General features: G+C 41.5%; 1 protein-coding gene across 1 annotated transcript in view; it reads left to right on the top strand.

Moving 5' to 3' along the window:
• LOC144532834 (attractin-like protein 1) overlaps positions 1–21,230 on the top strand; it is a 287,336-nt gene that overhangs the window by 229,208 nt on the left and 36,898 nt on the right. The window contains exon 28 of the mRNA XM_078273772.1: positions 3,739–3,834. Within this exon, the coding sequence (XP_078129898.1) occupies positions 3,739–3,834 (96 nt within the window). The remainder of the gene's footprint in view (positions 1–3,738; positions 3,835–21,230) is intronic.

Raw genomic sequence — 21,230 nt, 5'->3', positions numbered from 1 at the left:
AAGGAAAATAAATGCTTACAGCCATTGCTTTCCGAGGGATATAAAAGGAGGATTGCTCAGGATTCAACTTCAGGCGCTAAACAAATGCAGCCATGCCGCTCCCATTGTTGACAGGTCTCCTAATGCTACCTCCTGTTTCCTCTCTAAGTTTTCATTTCAGAATAAAAGCTCAACAGTACTTTGTATACTTAACAATAAAAGCATATTTAAACAGTCAACTTAGTGTCTCTTTTTTACCACAAACATCTGTGGGCAGAACAGTAGCAGTGCTTTGTCAATATCTTCCTAGGAAATCGTATAGTCTTAATCTGCATTGCTCTCGTAAATACACAGGCCACAAGAAGTAATAAGGTTGTTTTTAAGTTGTTGTTGGCTCACTTTTACTCACGACATGCTAACCGGCAACAAAAGATTCCATTCACTACGCTAAGTTAAGCTAGCGGCAGCGCTGCCGGACTAAGGCAATGCATGCACTGAGACAAAAATACGTTTGCCCACCTATCTACATCTAGGGGAGGCGGTGAATAACCCTATTTCAAAAAACGGTGGAGTATTCCTTCAAAAAAGGGATCTATTTGCAGCCAGTAGGACAGGAGGAACAATTAAAGTGACAAACTCTCCATTAACTCTTTACATGTAGGCTACATATGAGCATGTGCACAACATGATGCACTTCTAAAGGTCTAAACACGTTTTATATATTACCTCATCTAAAGCTCAGAGTACACAGACACCCTCCCTCTTTCCCACATCTTCTCACCTAGGCTCTTACAAATGTAAGCTGACATCAGCAGGAGGCTAACAGCGATGCTAGCAAGCGTACATTAGCATAGCAGTGACAGCTAACAAGAGAAGACATCACGTTAGCCGGCAGGTGGGCTTGCTAGCAGAGCAGTTGCTGCCACCGGCGGAGCGCCTGACTGTGCTGATGTAGCTACAGGTGTAGTATTCTTTCATGCTTAAAGAGTCTGACACTGGCAAGCCAGCAGCCGGCAGCGCGCTAGCACAACACCTGACAGCTGGTTAATGTCAATGTACAGCCTTTTTCTAGCAACAGGAGAGGACACAGAGGGGCTTCAGTTAAGGTAGAGGTAACAGAGTGTGGAGGCCATTGACATGTAGGAGTGTGTTGCTTCTTTTTTTCTTCTTTCTTTTGCTAATCCTGCTTTTAATATATATTTATTTCATATTTTAAGCTGATCTCTATTTCATCTATGGCTTAATGTGGTAATTGAGAGACAAGAAACATACTGTAAGTAAAGCAAGTGGGATTCTAACACATCACGTTACAGTTGCATCTTCAACTACTGTACTTGATCACTAATATTCCCCAGGTCTATTATTTTTTCTTATGTCTTCCTTGCTCTACCTTACTGGGCTTGATTTTGCAATGGCTGAATTTTCCCACGCTGATACATAAAAGCTAATTTCATGTTTTTCATCTTAGTGAAGAACCATCTTAAATTATAAACTAGTAAAAGTTTCTCCCTCCTGTAGGGGGTCACAATCTGCAGTCCAGATTTTTTCTCTGCCTTCCCTGCACTGGTTTCACCAAATCAGAGTGTGCGTGTGTGTGTGTGTGTGTGTGTGTGTGTGTGTGTGTGTCTGTGTGTGTGTGTGTGGAGGCTGCACCAGGCACATTTTCTGCCGAAACAACAAGCAACATACTGATGATTAAAGCTTGGCACATTATCGGCCAAAAATGAGTTTGTTTTGCATGAAACAGGTGGCCACCCCCAAGCTAAATGTTGAAACAAAACCCCATTAACATGTCTGTAGTGAAGTGGAAAAAGCTGGGAAACAGGGCTTTTGATGGAGAGAGAAGATAGTAGGATGTAGAAGTAGATGAGGGTGCACTGAGCATGTTGTTTTTTTCACCACTTGTGTGTGTCCTAATAGCAATTCAGGTGTACATGCACATAGAAACTTTTTCATCTATGTTGGTGTGCGTGAGTTGGTGTGGGAGTGAGTCTTTGTGTATGCATGTTCCCAAAAGTTTTTCATTTTTTTTTATTTATTTATTTTTATAAATCTTCTGTATATCTGTGTTTGTGTTTTCAGTCAGGTTGTTTGGACCTCATGCTGATTAAGGCCTCACCATCTGCCTTTGTTCATCTGACATTTCCTCACTATTGAAGTTTGCCCTCCTCCTCCTCCTCCTCCCATCTGACTCCCCCCGTCCCCCGACCACCTGCCATTCTCCACCCCTCTTCACTTTCCTTCTGCGCGTCTATCAACCCGGTCTGCTTTGATCTCTGTACCCCACTTTTCCCCATCTTTTATTCTCCTCCCTTCTCCTTTCAACCTTTTCTTTTTTACTTCCTCTACTGTCCTGCTCTCTGTCTCCCTTTCTGCTTCTTTCCTGCTCCCTTACCTTTTCAAATGTCTTCCTTTTCTTACTTGTCACCATCACTCTTAAAACCCATTTCTCCTGCCATAATTTTAAAGGGTAACTACCATTTTTTTCAACCTGGACCCTATTTTCCTATAAGTTTGTGTATAAGTCTGATGGTAACAACAATCTTTGACATTGGTCCAGTATCAAGCGTGAACGGGTAACCACAGACCAGGCTGCAATGTAACCCTATGGGGCAAATGTGCATCGTCAATTTGGTCCACTAAAAGTTCTTTATTTTGCGACTGAAAGGCGAGAGTTAGACCTTTTCAAAACCTATTTAAGACTTTCAGTCTTAAACTTTCAGTTTAACCAGTAACAGATCTGAGGTTGCTAGCGCTAAACCCACCAGACTCTATTTAAAAAAAAACTACAATTTTAGCATGTATAGAGCCAACATATTTTTACATGCAAATCGGTAAACTGTGTTTATTTCAACCAAAACTAGAGTTGTGATAGTTGGAAAAGTGAAAAGACGACCCAAAACGTTTTTTTGTAGTTTTATTTTGTTTCTCTCGACTTTGAATAAAGTGTGTTTTACGATGCTAACATGGAGTCTGGTGGCTTTAGCGAACACAATTTCACGGATGTTGTTATGTTTAAATCTTATGTTTGAACTTACTCTTTAACAGAAAGGTCAACCTCTTTAGAAATCCTTTACATAATATTGTTAGACATTTGGAATATTAATCTGAGCATTTCAGCGGCAAAACAAGCACTATTGTGAACGTAAATACAAGCTGGACGATTGCCCAATTAACTTACATTGTAGCTTGTTTCGCCAATCTCGCTTAATACTGGACCAATGTCAAAGATTGTTGTTCCCATCAGTGACTTAGACACAAAAACATAGGAAAATAGGGTCCAGGTTGACCCTTCCCTCCTTAAAGGGGAACTATGCAGTTTTTTTTAGCGTAATTTACCTTAACTGAACAGCTTCGGAGTCATTGGAATGGTTATATGACCTTTTTCGAGTTGATTGGTGGTCGTCTCGCTCCCCCCTAGCGCCTGTGAGCGGAAAAACCACCAAGTATGGCGTGATATCAGGTCTCGCCATGTAACAAATTGCTTCACGGCACTGCACACATACCCCCATTCAGGAACCGGCTAACAAGGTAGCGATGGAGTTTTTCACGCTATCGTTATGGCTGAGGCGGCAAAAAAGATGCCGTTAAGATGCCGTTGAGCAAGACATTTAACCTACAGTTGGTCCCAGGAGAGCTGCTCAGTAGCCAACTGTACATTAATAAAAAAAATAGTTTTGAGTTAAAACAGGGTCCTTTGTTAAATATTTCCCTATAAAAATCCTTTTTTTGTTGTTGTTGTTCTGTCTCACTCTATAGCAGCTGATGAGAGAGCGACAGCAGATGGCCAGTCGTCCCTTTGCTTCGGTCGCTGTAGCGCTGGATGTGGGGGGTGACCAGGAGGAGCTGCTACAGGTCAGCAAAAAGACACATACATGGGCACCACACAGAAATGAACACAACCAAATAAGACACACACAAACAGTGTTGGGCAAGTTGCTTCAAAATGTAATACATTATAGATTACTAATTACTGTCGTTTGAGAGTAATTAGTTATATTACAATATTATTGTCTCTGAATTGTAATGCTTTACACTACTTTTGCGCTACTTTTGAGTTACTTTTACCAAAATAACAATTGAAGTATGACTTGGCAGGTAGCTTGTGAATTTCAACACGGGATCAACAAAGTCTCATCTTTAGCCACTTCAATACATCATAGTTTATTCATAATATTTTGTATTATTAATCTGAATCGGCAAAGTAACTTAATTTTTAAAATAAATAGTGAAGGAAAACGTACAATAGCCTACGTGACTCTGAACTGTGGTGAAGAAGAAGTATAAAGTAGGAGAAAATGAAAATACTCAAAGGTAGGCTACCTACAATTGTATTGAAGTAGCCTATGGTATAGTTATTTTCCACTGCTGATCAAATGTAGGCCTAATGCTAATATTTACATGTAGCAAGCCTAAACATGAATTGCCGACACATTTATATCTGTAAGCTGCTCGGACACACAGCTGTCCGCGCTGATGTACCATCACCTGTTGGGACACAGATGTTGTCCGTACTCCACGGGAACAGTGACTGGACACCTCGCTTCAACGCAGCGAAATAACTCCTGAAAATAATGTCCATCTCGCAAATGCATCCGTCGCTGCAGTCATTTCAACCACCGAATTCCAGCAACAGGAAATCACGCTCACAGACTTTTTTTCTGTGCCGGTTTTGGTGAATTCTTCAAACAAACAAAAAACAAAAAAAAAAACCACCACTAAATGTCAGGTTAAAATGCGTTGGAACTCGCGTTCCTGAAAATGCAACGGGTATAATATTACTGCAATTTTATTAGTAATGCGTTATATTACTGCGTTACAGCAAAAAGGAATACATTACTGTTACTCCCAACACTGCTCACAAACACACAAGATAAATCGTGAGAGTGAGAGCGAGATCAATCAAGAAATCAGAGATGACTATATAATCAGGCAAAATAGGTGAAACCAGCTGTGTAGGCAGACAATGGATGTGAAGTTGCAAATTTGCTTCTCACTGCTCACCGCCCATTCTCAGAAGGTACAGTACAAGGGGCTAGATAGAAATACAGAAAACAGACAGAATCTTGTCTTATTTTTTGGCAAGGTGCACCGCAATCCACTGAGAGGCAAGGCAAGGCAGCTTTATTTGTATAGCACATTTCAGCAACAAATCAATTCAAAGTGCTTTACATGAAAACAGATTAAAAAATTAAAAACAGATAAAATACGAGGAAAAAAGTTACAGTGCAGTATAAGAAATTAAACATTGAAGAGCAGTTAAAACAGTTAAATATATAAAAGCAGATAAAATAGGGATTTCTCTTTATATGCTTATATAGATTGTTATATAGTGTCAACAATATTTAAAGAAAGGCAACATCAAAAAGATAGGTCTTCAGCCTTGATTTAAAAGAACTGAGAGTTGCAGCAGACCTGCAGTTTTCTGGGAGGTGAATGTTGAATGTTGTTGGGATTCATCAAAATGGCAGAGGTACATAAAGACGGTTTGACATCATGTGCTTCGCTTGGAGTGCCCAGAGCCATCCCACAGTGCAGTGCGCGGCCAAGTCAACATTGACTCTTCAGAAAGAATAGCAGCGGCTATGCTGTTGATTATCAGCCATAATGTCTACACCATCCAAGGTAGACTTACCACGAGCAATGATATTGTGAAACTTCAAATTAGCAAAGTGATAAGTTATGTTCACTTATTTTTGTAAGGCTAAGACATCATTTCCAAAGCTTGACTTACAAAATAAAAGTTGGCAAGATGACTAGCTAGTGCATAAGCCAGTGAGCAAATGGTTTTCAGCTGCTCAATGTGAAACTCTGTACAGAGATGTAATGTATGTGTGGTCAATTGCATCTGTAAATTGATAGACATGAAACATGGGTCACAATCAACAAGTTTATTTATTGTGATGTTGGAGGCACCCTCAGGTATAAAAGTCTACAGGAAAACACGATATGTAACTTTCTTTAGAAGCCTTTGCTAAGCAGATGCAGACAAACGACATCCACATTACGCCTCGGAGGAGTACTGACATCAACAAAAGATGGAAGGCTGAGGGGAGAGAGTGCATCTGGTTTCAATAGACCACTTTTCACGGAGCTGTCCTGGGTGAGAACAGGGCTCTCTTTGTGATGCTGGCACCTCACCTTCACCCTGCAGCCTTGAAGGGTCCTCATGAGGCATTGTGGCTGGTGGAGTGTGAGCCCTGAGAGAGGCAGCTGGTCCCACTGCTCATATCAGCCTTGTGTGCAAAGAGATTACAGAGCACATGCTGTAACATGACAGTGATACTTTCAGTGAAAGGGTAACTACCGAATCAGACGTGCCCTTCCTTCTCCTGAGGGGGAGTGGCAGGCAGTGGTCCAAACGGTGGTGTCACCTCTGTTCTCTATGACAACACATGCAGGGTTTAGGTAAACAGTGGAGGGTGTGTGATGTGTTGGGACAGAAGATGTGGAAATAGTTTTTGGTGTGGTTCAGGAGGCTTATTGGTTAGTTTCGCTGGGTCACTCTCGGGCAATGGTGGAAGAAGTACTTAGATCCTTTACCTAATAAAAGTAGAAGTACAGTGGTCTAGGAAATACTCCATTGCAAGTCAAATCCCTACATTTAAAATGTTACTTAAGTAAAAGCACAGAAGTATTATCAGCTAAATGTATTTAAAGTATCTCGTTATGCAGAATGGCTCCTTTAAAAGTGCTATATTATTATAGAATATTATAATATTCTCTTTTTGTCACTAAAGAATACATGTAAGTTCATTTTAATGTTTTAGTTTGTCTATATGGAGCCACTTTTAAATACTTTCTATACTACTGGGTAGATTATTAGTATAGTACTGTATCATATCATACAATTATAAATGCCAGAGACATATAGTGGAGTAAAAAGTACAATATTTCCCTCTGAAGTGAAGTATAAAGTAGTATGAAATGAAAACACCCAAAGTACAAGTATATCAAAATTGTACTTGGATACAGTACTTGAGTAAATGAAATTCCACATCTTGCAGATGGAAGAGGATGGGAGTTGAAGATGATGGAGAGAAGCTTAACATAACAGCCTTAATCTAAGTAGTATTGAGTTGAAGTTCTGTCCTCTAAAAGATTAGCTCATTGTATTTCCGTTTATGAGTGTGTCTGCCCTTATCCAGAGCAGGAGGCTAACTATGCAAAATGGTTCAGAACTGTATGGAAAAAACTGGTCTGTTGATATATTGTGTTAACCAAAATTAAGAACCTATTCTCTCATGAACAATAGCTACAATGCAGAGCTTTATTTGAAGGATAATTTAAACAAAAGACAAAGATCTCTATGTGCACAGTAACGTTTAGGAACATTACCATTAGCCTTAGAGACCGGCAGGTTTACACTCCAGTGGAGGATGGACTTTGCTTATTACAGTGCTCAGCATAAGTGAATACACCCATGCTAAAGTTGACTAAAGTTGGGGTATTTTCCATAAAATCATCTCTCAATGCAAATCAAACCAGCTATTAGGCTAACTGAAATAAAACCATGCCAATCTCTAGGTATGGTGAAGGGGATGTGATGATGTGGGGCTATTTTAATTCCAAAGGCCAAGGGAACTTTATCATAGTATCCTGGATCCATGAAATAACTGGCCTTTAAAAATAATAATCTGCCTGCCTCTATGGGAATTTAACATAAGGGTGTATTTACTTATGCCCCCTGTATTTTAAGGAAGAATATTTATTTATTCACTATACATTATTTATTCATGAAGAAAATTGGTGTCCTTAAAGGTTGCATTTTTCCTCATTATTTTAAGATCAATTTCCAAAAGATGATTTTTTATTCCTCTTTTAGTTAACTTTAGCATGGGTGTATTCACTTATGCAGCACTGTATGTGAGCTAGCTGAAATTGAGAACGAGTTTATGTTTAGGTAATGTAGTGTACATGGTAACATTGTACATTTACAAGTTGTTTAATGATAGATTACTGTAATCTCATTGCACAAGGTCCATGAAACAACTAAATGGAACACACTAATTTGTCTGACCTTGCTTTGATGTAACTCATTTCAACATAATAATAATCCTGATAGAAGCAATGCATCATTGGAAGTGAACTATTATCCCCGAGTCATCTCTGTCACCCTCCCTGAAGCCACAGCTCAGTGACAGATGTCGCATGAGATGTACTGTGCACAAGAGGTCAATCAGTCAGATTGAAAGCCGGGAGAACATTCACCCTCATTTATCAAACTGCATGCAAACGTGTGCATGGGTAGCTTTGTTAGAGAATACGTAGATCAGAACAAACACTGCTGAGCCTACAGTGTATATTTTGCATTTAAGTTAGTCTCGCATTGCCAGACATATCTAGGACAGATTCTGGGATAGGAGAAGAAAAAAACTCTGGGTTGTTTGCATTTCTTTAAACCAATCACAATCGCCTTGGGTAGCACTAAGCTCTGGACGCAACGACGGTGGCTCTGCAAAATAGTCTCTTTTGCAAAACTCCACATACAATATTAAATGAAGTTATCCATTCACACAATAAAGTAACGTGAGCTATTTAAATAAGCTGGATAAGCATGGGTAAACATAATTTGCTCTTACAAGTGTATCGCCGTGTGTACTTCGTTCACAGCAATCCCACCAATCGGTCCCGAGACGTCCCAGTTAGAGAGTAGCAGGCCTGCCTTGTTGCACGATCCTAATTTTCTGTCTGTCATTTTCAGTGTGTAGCTTTGCTAGCTCGAAGTTTGTTGTTGTATCCTGAAGTTTGAGTACGGCAACACACAGAGAGCGGAAGGTGAGGGGCATCTCAGGCAAGTATCCTGGAAATGTACTTCCATTGATCCAAACTAGATTTTATTTAATCCAGATAGACTTGATTATTTCCCAATTAAGTATTTCAGAATTTTACAATATTCTGATTTTTTTAACTTTAATGTCCACTCTGTATAAAACAAAAAACTAATAACAACAATATTAATGCTGGGCACCCAACAGTGTGTACCCATGCAGAAATACCAACAGGTTCTCACTCCCATCTTGTAAAATACGGATGCTTGGTCAGGTAGTCTTTGTGGTTGTTAATGACGCTAAAAGTCTCCTTTAGCGTCATATAACGCGCTTTAACTAAACATGCTTGGTCGGGACTATTGGCGTCCCTTTTGACGAAGTTATGTTAAGGAAAAGGTCGTGGGTGGGCTTACGCTCCCGTGAAACGCGGGAACGGGACGGTTGAGTTTAGGAAAAGGTCGTGGGTGGGCTTACGCTCCCATGAAACGCGGGAACGGGACGGTTGAGTTTAGGAAAAGGTCGTGGGTGGGCTTACGCTTCCGTGACACGCGGCAATGACGGTTAAAGACACACGTGGGACACGAACCCCAGTCTCCTGGGTGAAAGTCCTATGTTTGACCCATCCGCCACCCCGACCAACCTCCCTACGGGGAATTTCGGTCTTACATACTACTGAACCCCATGTAGCTGCCTGCTCTCCCCAGTACGTTATACAGACATGCTGAAGGACGCCTTTTTTGTCACTTCAGACACTGACAGCCACTGTCCAAACGTCCGTGTTTTTTACGAGTTCGGAGTGAGAAAGGGTTGGAAATACATATATATGTATATATATATATATATATATATATATATATATATATATATATATATATATATCTGATTCAAATAACTGCTCTATAACAATCTTTTACTCAGCTGACACTGTTGGAGTTGGTTTCCTCTCCTCTCTTAAGTCGAGTCAATTTGAATTCCCATGGTAGGAGAATAGATTGAATTTGTGATCTTAATCATAATGTTGTGTTGCAGCTGGAACATCTGTTTTTAACAGATATGTGGTACAACTTTAAACATTTATAAAACAACCTTAGCAGAGTTTAATGAACGAACACCTTTTCTACCTGTTTAATCATTTTATTTGCATCCCTGTTTCTCTTGATAATACATTTCTTCTGAATCCTTCAATAGTCTTTTTAATTTAGTGACATTATCAGTTTTGAGATATTCAGTAAAACATATTGGGATGTTCTACAATCGCCCTGTTACCTGCTAACACAAAGTCCTCCTCCGCATATCTCCCCTCCCTGTTTGAGGTTTTGTCTCCTCACACAGTTTGAGCTGAAGGTTATAGAGACAATGGTACGGAAGGCTATCTGTACACGATGCCTAATTAGTTTCAGCTCTGTTTTGACCAGGTTGGACTCGGCTCAGTTTCGTTCGGTTCATGTGCCCGGCAGAAAGCTCCGGAGTACCTCCCCTTATCTCTGCCTCAGCCTGGTTTCCATTTCATTCTTGAAGGTGAGAGACAATCGGGCAGAACGCTATCTTCACACTGAGGTTAATTACACAACATCTGGTTCGTAGTGGAGCATGCAGCTTAGCATAACCGTGTAATGAATGAGGGAAAGGGAACATTTCTGTGCCTCCCCGATATTTTATGCTGTTCCGCTTACGCAGAGCAATAGAGTACGGTTACACAAATAGAGTCATCATCAGCTCATTTCATGCCATGTTTAGACAGCGAGCAAGGAGCACAACACCTGTTGTTTACACACACACACACACACACACACACACACACACACACACACAGTGATTTGGTCTGCATAGGAGGGAGGGGAAGGTGTACGAAAAATGAAGATATAATTGATTGGAAAGGAGAGTGGTGATTTCATGGAGGATTGATGCATCGAAAATGTTATTTATTTCTAAATTCTACATTTATTCCATCTTCCATCGCATACTCTCCTTTCAACATCATTGTATTTTTTGAAAATGGTTGAGTGGTTTTTAGATACACCTTCATTTTACTTAGCGATATGCATTGTCATGTGGTGTGCCATTTTAACACCATTGTGAGGCTTGTTGGGTCAGTGGATCATAAAACACGGAGCTTTCGAACAGGGGATCAGAGTTCATGTCCCGGGGAAAACACAAGACTTTCACCCAGGAAACGTGTTTGTGTCCCGGGAGTACTACTCAAAGGGACCGGTGTGTGAAACTAACTTAACTTAAAGGACAATTCCGGCGCAAAACAAATCTAGGGGTTATTAATAGATGTGTACCCACTCTGTCACTCTCTGGGACATGTTTTCATGCTAATCGAATGTGTTTGTAGCTTGAAAACAAGCAAGACCACTGATTAGCTTACAATGCTAGTATTCGGGGCACAGGAAAAGTAAAAATAAATCTCTATTTTGTACCACTAAAAAGGCTCAAAATATCACCAAACTTCAACGGTAGCATAATGAGGGTCCCTACATGTTAACCGAAATACTGAGAACTTTGTAAGTGTACAGACAGTTTATTGAACGAAGAGCTGCGGGAGCTCCGTGAAAGGGCTACGAGAGAGAGAGAGAGAGAGAGAGAGAGCTACCGGTAGTCAATGCCGCAACACAGCCTCGTACTTCGGGAAACTGGTAGTGTACCTGCGGACATTGTGAAGCTATGGCCACCAAACAGGAGTGTCTGTGTTGCACGGAGTGGGACCTGTTGCGTCGGCGACACCCAAGAGACGCAGTGTTTTGTACAGTCTGAAGATTTCCCCTCTCTGATAAACAGGGCTGTACTTACCTAGCTACTACTACTACCGGTATCTCTCTCTCTCTCTTTTGTAGCCTTTTCACGGAGCTCCTGCAGCTCTTTGTTCAATAAACTGTCTGTACACTTACAAAGTTCTCAATGCTTTGGTTAACATGTAGGGACCCTCACTATGCTACCGTTGAAGTTTGGTGATATTTTGAGCCTTTTTAGTGGTATAAATAGCGATTTATTTTTACTTTCCCTGTGCCCCGAATACTAGTGTTATAAGCTAACCAGCGCTCCGCTCTAGCTTCTTTCAAGCTACAAACACTTTCGATTAGCATGAAAACATGTGCCAGAGAGCGACAGAGTGGGGCCACATCTGTTATTAACCCCTAGGTTCGTTTTGTGCTGGAATTGTCCTTTTGTGTGCTAAACTCAACTGTAAAGAGCACTAAACTGAACTGTCATGTGACTGGTTGTCACGTTACCAACCGTTGGTCACCTAATTTCATAGGATATCATACGAATTGTTGTGCATAAGTTTTCGTACGATATCATACACACCTAATTTACAATTAAAACTACCATGTGCTCAATTGTTCCCCCTTCCTAAACCCCCCACACACACACACACACACCAACAGAGCTATGCAATCAAAATTTGCTTTCCTACAACTTAAAACATTCCTTCACATGAAAAAAGTCTGTGAACATAATCAGGGCGTGAACTGCATTTCTGTCTAGAAGGTTTATATAAACATCATTTCCACACTGTGTCGCCAAATGGGAAATACTTTATCTTCTTGTAGAGTAGAAGACGACACCGTCCCCTGAGCTTCCCTCTTGAGTTTCCTTTCAGAAGCTACAGTCCGAAGCGTCTGTGTTCCAACCACAAAGTCTTAGTCTCCGTCCGTAAAAACAAATACTTTAAGGATCCATCACAGTACTACGTATAAATTCATGTGGACGTGTGGCGTGCTCTGATTACCCAGGACACATAAAAGATAAACTTAAAATGCTCTCCAGGTGGTTTTCCGTCAAAGACATCTTTTCCATCCTCTGAAGACTTGCAATTATAGGTACTCTTGGAACAAGAGCCTTCTATCATTTTTATTTGAAGAAAAGTTTCTCATGGTGAGGTGTCTGGGCTCGGTTAATCTTTTAGAAGGATACTGTCTCTGTGTTTCACAGCTGGATAGAATGTTTGTTCTTTTCCTCTAAAGACTTGCAATTAAGTTTTTTTAAACAAAAGGAAACATTTGTCTTCTGTCAGTGTTGTGAGAAGAAAGTTTCCACATGGCGAGGTGTCTGGGGTAGGTTAATGACAAAAACTGTCACAACTGGAAGGAAATCTGTAGGCCTGTGCAGTTTCATCGTGACTCTTGTGAATGATCTGCTCTGTAAGATGAAAGGATGAAAACTCAAACTCTAAACTTACAGCAAAACAGAATCCATATGCCATTTTTACAATATCTAACTTTCAGGAACTTGGGCCTTGTTTTGCAATAGTTACATGCTTTTATGCTGCTCCCATACCATTTGAAAGAGTCAGTTCACCCAACTGTAGAAAAGAACATACAGGAGTGCTTTCATATTGGCCATTCAGATTGTTTTGGTTTTATTTCTAATAATATAATTCCATTCACCTGCAAGTTTTTGGATTGGAGGCAGAAGTCTCAAAACCTGCTTTGATCACCAAGATCTGTTTGACGGAAAGCATAGACAAAGAATTGTGTAGTTGCAATGGAGGTGGATGATTTAATGTGCACTTCTCAGTTGGTGTTTTCTGATATACAGCTCTCGTTCAGTTTTTTCTCTGAATTTCAACTGAATTTGAATTGGAAATCTAAAACCAAAATGATATGACGATACAGCTAAAAGGTAGATGGGTGAAATCAAAGTAAGAGAAAAGTGTTGAACACTCTGGCGAACACTTCGTCTTTCTCTATTTAGATGAGGTTTCGACCCTCAGGCCGAGAAATTCATATGGAGCCCGAGTGTGCAACACTTTTTTCTTAGTTTCAAGTCTAGTCCAGTGATCAGCACCTCACTACAGCCCTTGGTGTGCATTACTTTTCTATATTAGATGGGTGAAATGACCCAAAGTTTGGGGATGACTGAGTGGCATAAAGACACTTATCAGGAACTGACTGTAACCGTTTTGTCATATGAACTCCAGAGAATCAGGTCCGGGCATTGTCCAGAGTTGCCCTTTCACACATCTAACACACAAAAGGAGATTGGTCATGTCAGACGCATTCTAGAGCGCGCAGGAAGCAGGACATGACGCTGATTTGGTCATAAACATCCTAAGGCTCTGACACACCAACCCGACGGCCGACCGTCGGCAGAAAAGGCAGTGGGACTGATCGAGACCGGCAGCTGATTGGACGAACGCGTTGACCTGCTGTGTATTGATTGATTAAAATACTCTCCTTGTACTTAGCCTATTTACCAACATATTTTTTTTTTTACATTGCTTTTTTTCAGGAAACTTATTGGAAATTATACGGAAATTACAGATCTGTAAATCTCTCCCTTAACTCCTTGCCGAATGTCCATAAGTTAAAACAGTCTTTGCTGAGTTTTGTTCGATTTTCAAGCTCGCTCCGTTAGTGGTGAAGGAGTTGGCTAAGGCAAACGTTAGCGATGCTAAGCCGACATCACGACCAAACGTTAGCGATTGGTTATGGCAGATCCAGAGTGGCTCTGGGCAGATCCAATAGTTTTAAACTTCAACAGAGTACCCGCCTTCAAGGAAGTTAACACTTGTCAATGGAGAGAGGCCAGACTCTCTGTACAAATGAGATGTACCAGAGTCTGGTAGGACCAGGCTAGATCTTCTCCACTTCAATGACTATAATCATCACTTCCTTACCTTACAAAAAAGGCGAAATCATCACACCACTCCTAAAATATAAATGTTTGTGGGATGTGAAGTAACATGGTTGTGACGGTGCCTCCTGCTTCTTCTTAACCACAGCCCTCTGTATGTTAAATAGCAGTCAAAGCCACTACATCACAGTATATGGCCATGTTTTGCAGCTAAAGGCCACCTCTATCCACTCTCTAACTTGAGCACGACTTTACCATGGCTGCATTACAGAACAGAGGCAGAGTCATCAGCATAAATCGATGTTTCCACTGCCTCTATAAAGTACTGCCGTTGCGTCGTAAAGCTGATGAGCCTGCAGCAACTAGCATCTGCACGCCTCCGCCTGCGAAAGGCAGTTCCCACCTTGCCGCTGATTAACAGCGGTCTCCTGTTTTCATAATGCTATTTAAAGCAAAGAATGAATCAGTTTCATACCTTGTGTTTTAATGTGGCGTATTTATTCTTCAATTGCGTGGATTTAATATGCCTCAGAAAGGAGGGTTGGTGGGTGGAGAGGAATAGATGGATGGACGGAGGGGGAATGAAGGGGAAAGAAGTAGATAAAGAATATTTATGACACCTGGTAGTAATGTATGTGCGGTAGAAATATCACAGCTAAATACTGATTTACCACAGTACACACACAACACTGCAGGGCTTATCAGATAACACAAAAGATGGGGCAGAGGCAGAGAAAAAAAAATGAGATAAGGCACAAAAACACACACTCTTTTGCATTCATCATGGACAATTGCATGTACACATTGGCTTTGCAGTCACCTGTGGCTCTTTCTGTGTATCTCACGACTAAAAGGCATGGCGGCAACTCTCGCACACAAACACGTTATTAACTCAATAACTCACACCCCTGTCCACACTGACGACGCTAAAACAAACCCATCCCTCTTCATGTTCTGTTTGCGCTTTAACAACAAGGCTTTTTTTCCCTCTTTCTTTTCATCATCGGGCAGATTAGAGAAAAAGTGTCCGTGCCTCACGTTGTTTCAGTGACGGAGGAGAAGCACCTGCAGCGGCTTCAGCTGAGCAAATGTACTGACGGCCTTTCTGTTGCATCTTTTTCTTTCTCTGTCTCTGCAACCTCTCTGTCTCTCCGAGGTATAGTTCATTTTTCCTGAGAAAAGAAAATGGAGTGAATGATCAGAAAATGTATTTTCAACCAGCAATTTTATCATTTTTAATGTTATCAAATAACGTAATTCAGGATGAGGACAAAGACGGGAAATGCTCCGTCAAAGAGAAGCCCCATATTTGGGGTTAAGTTATAGAAGTGGAAAAGCACCACAATAACCAGCTCCTGCTGGGAGACTTGAGCTGTTTTCGAAACCGTTCCCTCGTTCACTTACTCACAATTCCCTATATATAGGGAAACAACGTGAGGCACGGACACTTTTTCTCTAATCTGCCCGATGATGAAAAGAAAGAGGGGAAAAAAAGCCTTGTTGTTAAAGCGCAAACAGAACATGAAGAGGGATGGGTTTGTTTTAGCGTCGTCAGTGTGGACAGGGGTGTGAGTTATTGAGTTAATAACACTATATATAGTGTTTTTTAAATAGTGATTTATATAGGGAACGACCAAACCAGATTTCGGACATTATACAATGAAAACATTGTTGCGTCAGTAGATGCGCCAGTTATTTGTGTGACGGAGGCGGACACGCCCTAGCCTGGTCCTACCAGACTCTGGTACATTTCATTTGTCCAGAGAGTCTGGCCACTCTCCATTGACAAGTGTTAACTTCCTTGAAGGCGGGTACTCTGTTGAAGTTTAAAACTATTGGATCTGCCCAGAGCCACTCTGGATCTGCCATAACCAATCACTAACGTTTGGTCGTGACGTATGTCATGCGCATGTGCAACAAGAGGGGAGACGAGTGGTTCTCAACCTTTTTTGTGCCAGGGCCTCCCTATCCATTATCCAGGTCCCTAACGCCCCCCATCAAATAATATGTAGGCTAATTGCCCCGAATATTAATGATTACGCCCTAATATAGGCCTATTATTGTTGTTACTATTGTTATCAAAAATAATCAAAAAATCATATCATTGAATGACCAACAACACATGTATTTGTTTCCCAGGTATCAAAAAAGCCATGTGAATAGAAATTATATATATATATATATATATATTTACAGGTTGTTGTTTTTTTTAAATGCAACCATTTGACATTCAATTTAAATAACAGCAGCCAATCAGAACGCCTAGATATGCAACATTCAAACTATAATTAGGTATTATGAAAAGACCCTGGTGTGAACCTCAGCACCTTTTAATAAGATGACTATTATTTGAATGTCCTTTTTTGTTTGTGAAGTGACCTTGGGTGTCATGAAAGGCACGTTAAATAAAATGTATTATTATTATTATTATTAGAAACACTAACAGTAGCCAGTCAGAAACAGCTAGCAATTTAACAATAAATTTATGATCGAATTGTTCCAACGGAAACAAGCTGGCACTTATCAAGGGGTAAAAGCAGAAGGATTACCCACACACACACACACACACACACACACACACACACACACACACACACACACACACACACAGAAAAGTATTTTGGTGATGACAAACGACTTGAAGAACGACCTCCAACTTGAAGAACGACACCTACTGCAGAATGGAAATAAGTTTACAACCTTTGAAAGTTAGCGAGAGCCAATCAACATTTATTTATATAGCACTTTACAGCAACCAGCAGGTATCCAAAGTGCTTTACGTCAGGAACCAAGAATAAAACAACATACCTAAAGCCATACATCTGCGAAAATGGCCATGCCAGTTTTTCCTTCGGCAGAACTCTGGAGGCGTCATTTAGCATGACATCCATCCATCCATCTTCATCCGCTTATCCGGGGTCGGGTCGCGGGGGTAGCAGCTCCAGCAGGGGACCCCAAACTTCCCTTTCCCGAGCCACATTAACCAGCTCCGACTGGGGCATCCCGAGGCGTTCCCAGGCCAGGTTAGAGATATAATCCCTCCACCTAGTCCTGGGTCTCCCCCGAGGCCTCCTCCCAGCTGGACGTGCCTGGAACGCCTCCCTAGGGAGGCGCCCAGGGGGCATCCTTACCAGATGCCCGAACCACCTCAACTGGCTCCTTTCGACGCAAAGGAGCAGCGGCTCTACTCCGAGCTCCTCACGGATAACTGAGCTTCTCACCCGATCTCTAAGGGAGACGCCAGCTACCCTCCTGAGGAAACAAAAACTGACCGGTAGATCGAGAGCTTTGCCTTCTGGCTCAGCTCTCTTTTCGTCACAACGGTGCGATAAATTGAATGTAATACCGCCCCCGCTGCGCCGATTCTCCGACCAATCTCCCGCTCCATTGTCCCCTCACTCGCGAACAAAACCCCAAGGTACTTGAATGACATGGATTCCTTAATGATTTTTTTAAACCCAAACTTACAGACCATGTATGTATGATGAAATACAGACAGCAGTACAGTTAATGACTGAGATCCAAGATCTCACATTGCCAATCCTCATACGCTTAAAGTCTGCTCAGAGAGGGATATGGAAGTGACGATAAATGTATTTGTCCCACTAGTCTATATTCGACGACGTTTCATTTCCAGGTTTGCTCCTGTGCCAATTCCGCCTGAATGCTCAGTAGCTATACATACACTAAATGGAGAGATGGGCTGCCCATGGAAAGGCGCCCCAAGCAGTTGGGGGGTTCGGTGCCTTGCTCAAGAGCACCTTGGCAGTGCCCAGGAGGTGAACCTCTCCAGCCAATAGTCCACCTTCCTCACTGCTAAGCCTAGAGAGGACTCGAGTCTGTCAGACAAGCTAGGCACCTGTTTTACTTTGACTTCCTTCTCCTTCCTCGCCTGCAGTAAAGATTGGGAGACAACGGAGCAATACAAGTATGAGACTTAATATTTTATGACTGGGTCTCAGTCTTACATTTTAGAGATTCTGCAGAGTTATCTTTTTACTTTCGTCCATAGTTGTTTATTTTTCATCAATTTTTATCAGTCGTGCATTTTTCTGCTTAGCTATAAAGAACAGCTTGCCCTTTTCACCCTGTTACACCATACGTACCTGCTTCATATTTCACACACAGCAAACAGATGTTTCATTCGATCTTTGACCAAACTTCATAAAACCCACAGAAGTGTTGCTATCACAGTGTTTCAGATGTTCTGGACTACTTTTGAACCGTTAACATTTTTTTTTAGTCAGCCAAGACTCACTGTCTCACCTCTTCCTCCACTTCTTCAAGGGTAAAATAATAAACACCAGGTGCATCTCAAATATTTGAGCTTGTCAGAGGTACTGTAGGTTTACAACACTTTGCTCTTGTTTCTGTGATGGATAGCATAACAATTAGCCAATATGCCTCTGTTGGTCTGTTTATAAAATCCACTTCCAAGATCAGACAGAACAGGAAATGTAGGTCAGATATCTGAGATACAATTACATGTATTTTGTTCTTCTTTGGGAGGTTAGAGCTCCATGTAGTTAACTGTCTCAATAGGCAGGTAAAGTAGAAATAATACAAATACAATTTGTGATATTATGAAAATGAAGCTAGGTAGCAGTGGGGGCCTCTGACAGAGTTACAACACGCACGGAGATGAGAAGGGTATGTATGGACTTATCTAACTCTTGGGGATACGGGGAATAAGACAAAGTCCCAATAAGTCGGCGTGTTCCTTTAAGTAGTTGAGAATGATGTTGTCTTCTCTCCTTTTCTAAGCTCTTTCCATCACGTCTGCTCTCCACGGAGTAGAGGTGCCAGAATACTCCGTCAGAACTGTGTCCGATAATTTCTCTAACTTTACGAAACTGACAATCTGACATTCACACCCACTTCACGCTGTGACTGGTCAGCTGTGTGTAGGTGAGAAAGCTGTTTTATAACTTCTTTCTTAACCTGTTGTTTCATTCCCTCAACAACTGTCTGTCACTTTGCAAATAAGTGCAAGACTTGTGTCTGAGAGGAAAGACCATCATCCCCATGTTTAAATACCACGTCTCCCCCCACTTTATAGTTGCCGGCTTTTCACCCGACCTTCGAGTGTGGCTGTTGTGAAAACCAAAAAAAATACACATTTGCCTTCCGACGTAGTCGGACATGTCATATGAACTAGTTATTTTCTAACACATCCCGTTATCATATTCACTCCAGGCTCTCCGCTGTCTTTCTCTTCCTGTCTTTCTTCTCCTTTTTTTTCACCTTTGTCTGGAGCATTCTTTTATTTGGCCTACGGTCCATCCAGCTTTGTACATCTCTCCTTTTTTTCACACACTTTCTCAATTTCTCTCCCCTTGTCTCTCTTCTTTCCTCTCCTTCCTTCCTCCTCCTCCTCCTCTCTCCCTCTGACTCTGTCCATCATGTAGTTTAGTGCCAGTTTCAGGTTCAGCTGACCAAGCAGGCGCGCCCATTATGTCCTGAACACTCAGCCAGTGAATAACCTATGTGTGTGTGTGTGTGTGTGTGTGTGTGTGTGTGCGTGCGTGCGTGCGCCCATGCCAGCATAAATGTTTGCTTAAGATGAACACTACCTTCTCTGTAGGAGGAGTAGATGAGGGCATCACTCCCGATATGAGCCTCAGCTGGTTAAAGGTGAAGGTGTGTTGTTTGTGTATGTATGTGTGCAACTTCACAAACCTTAAACTATCTGTGCAGAAGACAAACTAGCACTTTTTTTTTTTTTTTTTACAAATGTTACACTCACATCGAGAGGAAACGTTGTCGACAATCTTTCTGATATGTTTTTACGAAAGAGCCTGATGCTCTTTTGCGTGTCTTTGTGGTCTCGACGTGATGAATCATGCAAATGGGGATAACAGTGTTGAGCTCAGTTACACACACAAAAAAGTGACGGAAGTAGAAAAAAGAGAGCTTGAAAGAGAAGTTCAATCCTTGCCCACCTCCTAACACCTTTCAGAAAGTCCCAAACGTATTCGATGACCCATGATTCTGCCTTTGGAAAGGAGGCTTTATAAGACGATCTGACAGGCGCTTTTTCTGAAGCATAACCAGACCTTTTTAAAACCCTGACAAAATGTCTAGATGTAGGCGGCGGCTCACTGGAGCCGTGCTGTAGTGTGGTACCTGGTAACCATATTCTTTCTTATTAGGCCATTTCCTCAGTAAACAGCCTTTTCTTCTCAGCCCTCTTAATGATGAGTGTGTTTCTCTGCTCTCCTCTTTTGTCCATGATCGATATCTCTACTCCTCCTTCTCTACAATCAGTCAATACTGAATTTGGAGGGAATAAAATATATATTTTCAGGAATGATGATGGCCTATGGAGCATTGTTATGGTTCATGTGCACATGGGTGTATAGGTGTGTGTGTGTGTGTGTGTGTGTGTGTGTGTGTGTGTGTGTGTGTGCGTGCGTGCGAGCAGGTATATATTTGTGTGTACATACTCCCCTGTGGATGCAACTACACATCCTTGGCAGCTTGAAAACCCATTAATCTTTCCAACACTAATAGTGAAAGGAGAAGTGGACAGGATGAAGAAAGTGTGTGTGTCTTTGTGAGTATGTTTCTACAGGAGGGGGTGAACGAAAGAGATACTCCTTCTCCCGAATTAAGAAGAGGCAAAAAAAAAAAAAAAAAGGGAAGAAAAAGTCCGGCTTTCATGAGGCATTAGAGAGATGATTAATTTGTCGTCTCAGAGAGAGACAGAGAGGGGGGGATGAGCGGAGGGAGAGACAGAGAGAGAGACAGAGAGAGAGAGAGGTTGCGAAGTGGCCCATCTGTCCTCCATTGCAGTAATAGGATTGTTCGCTCACCGACTTGCTGATTAAAATGGAAATTCCTACACAACTGCCGACTCTCACACACTCACATCTCTCTCTCTCTCTCTCTCTCTCTCTC

The sequence above is a fragment of the Sander vitreus genome, chromosome 17, assembly GCF_031162955.1.
Source record: "Sander vitreus isolate 19-12246 chromosome 17, sanVit1, whole genome shotgun sequence".
NCBI lineage: Eukaryota > Metazoa > Chordata > Actinopteri > Perciformes > Percidae > Sander > Sander vitreus.
The sequence above is the reverse complement of the archived record's forward strand: the minus strand, read 5'-3'. Positions and strand labels throughout refer to the sequence as shown.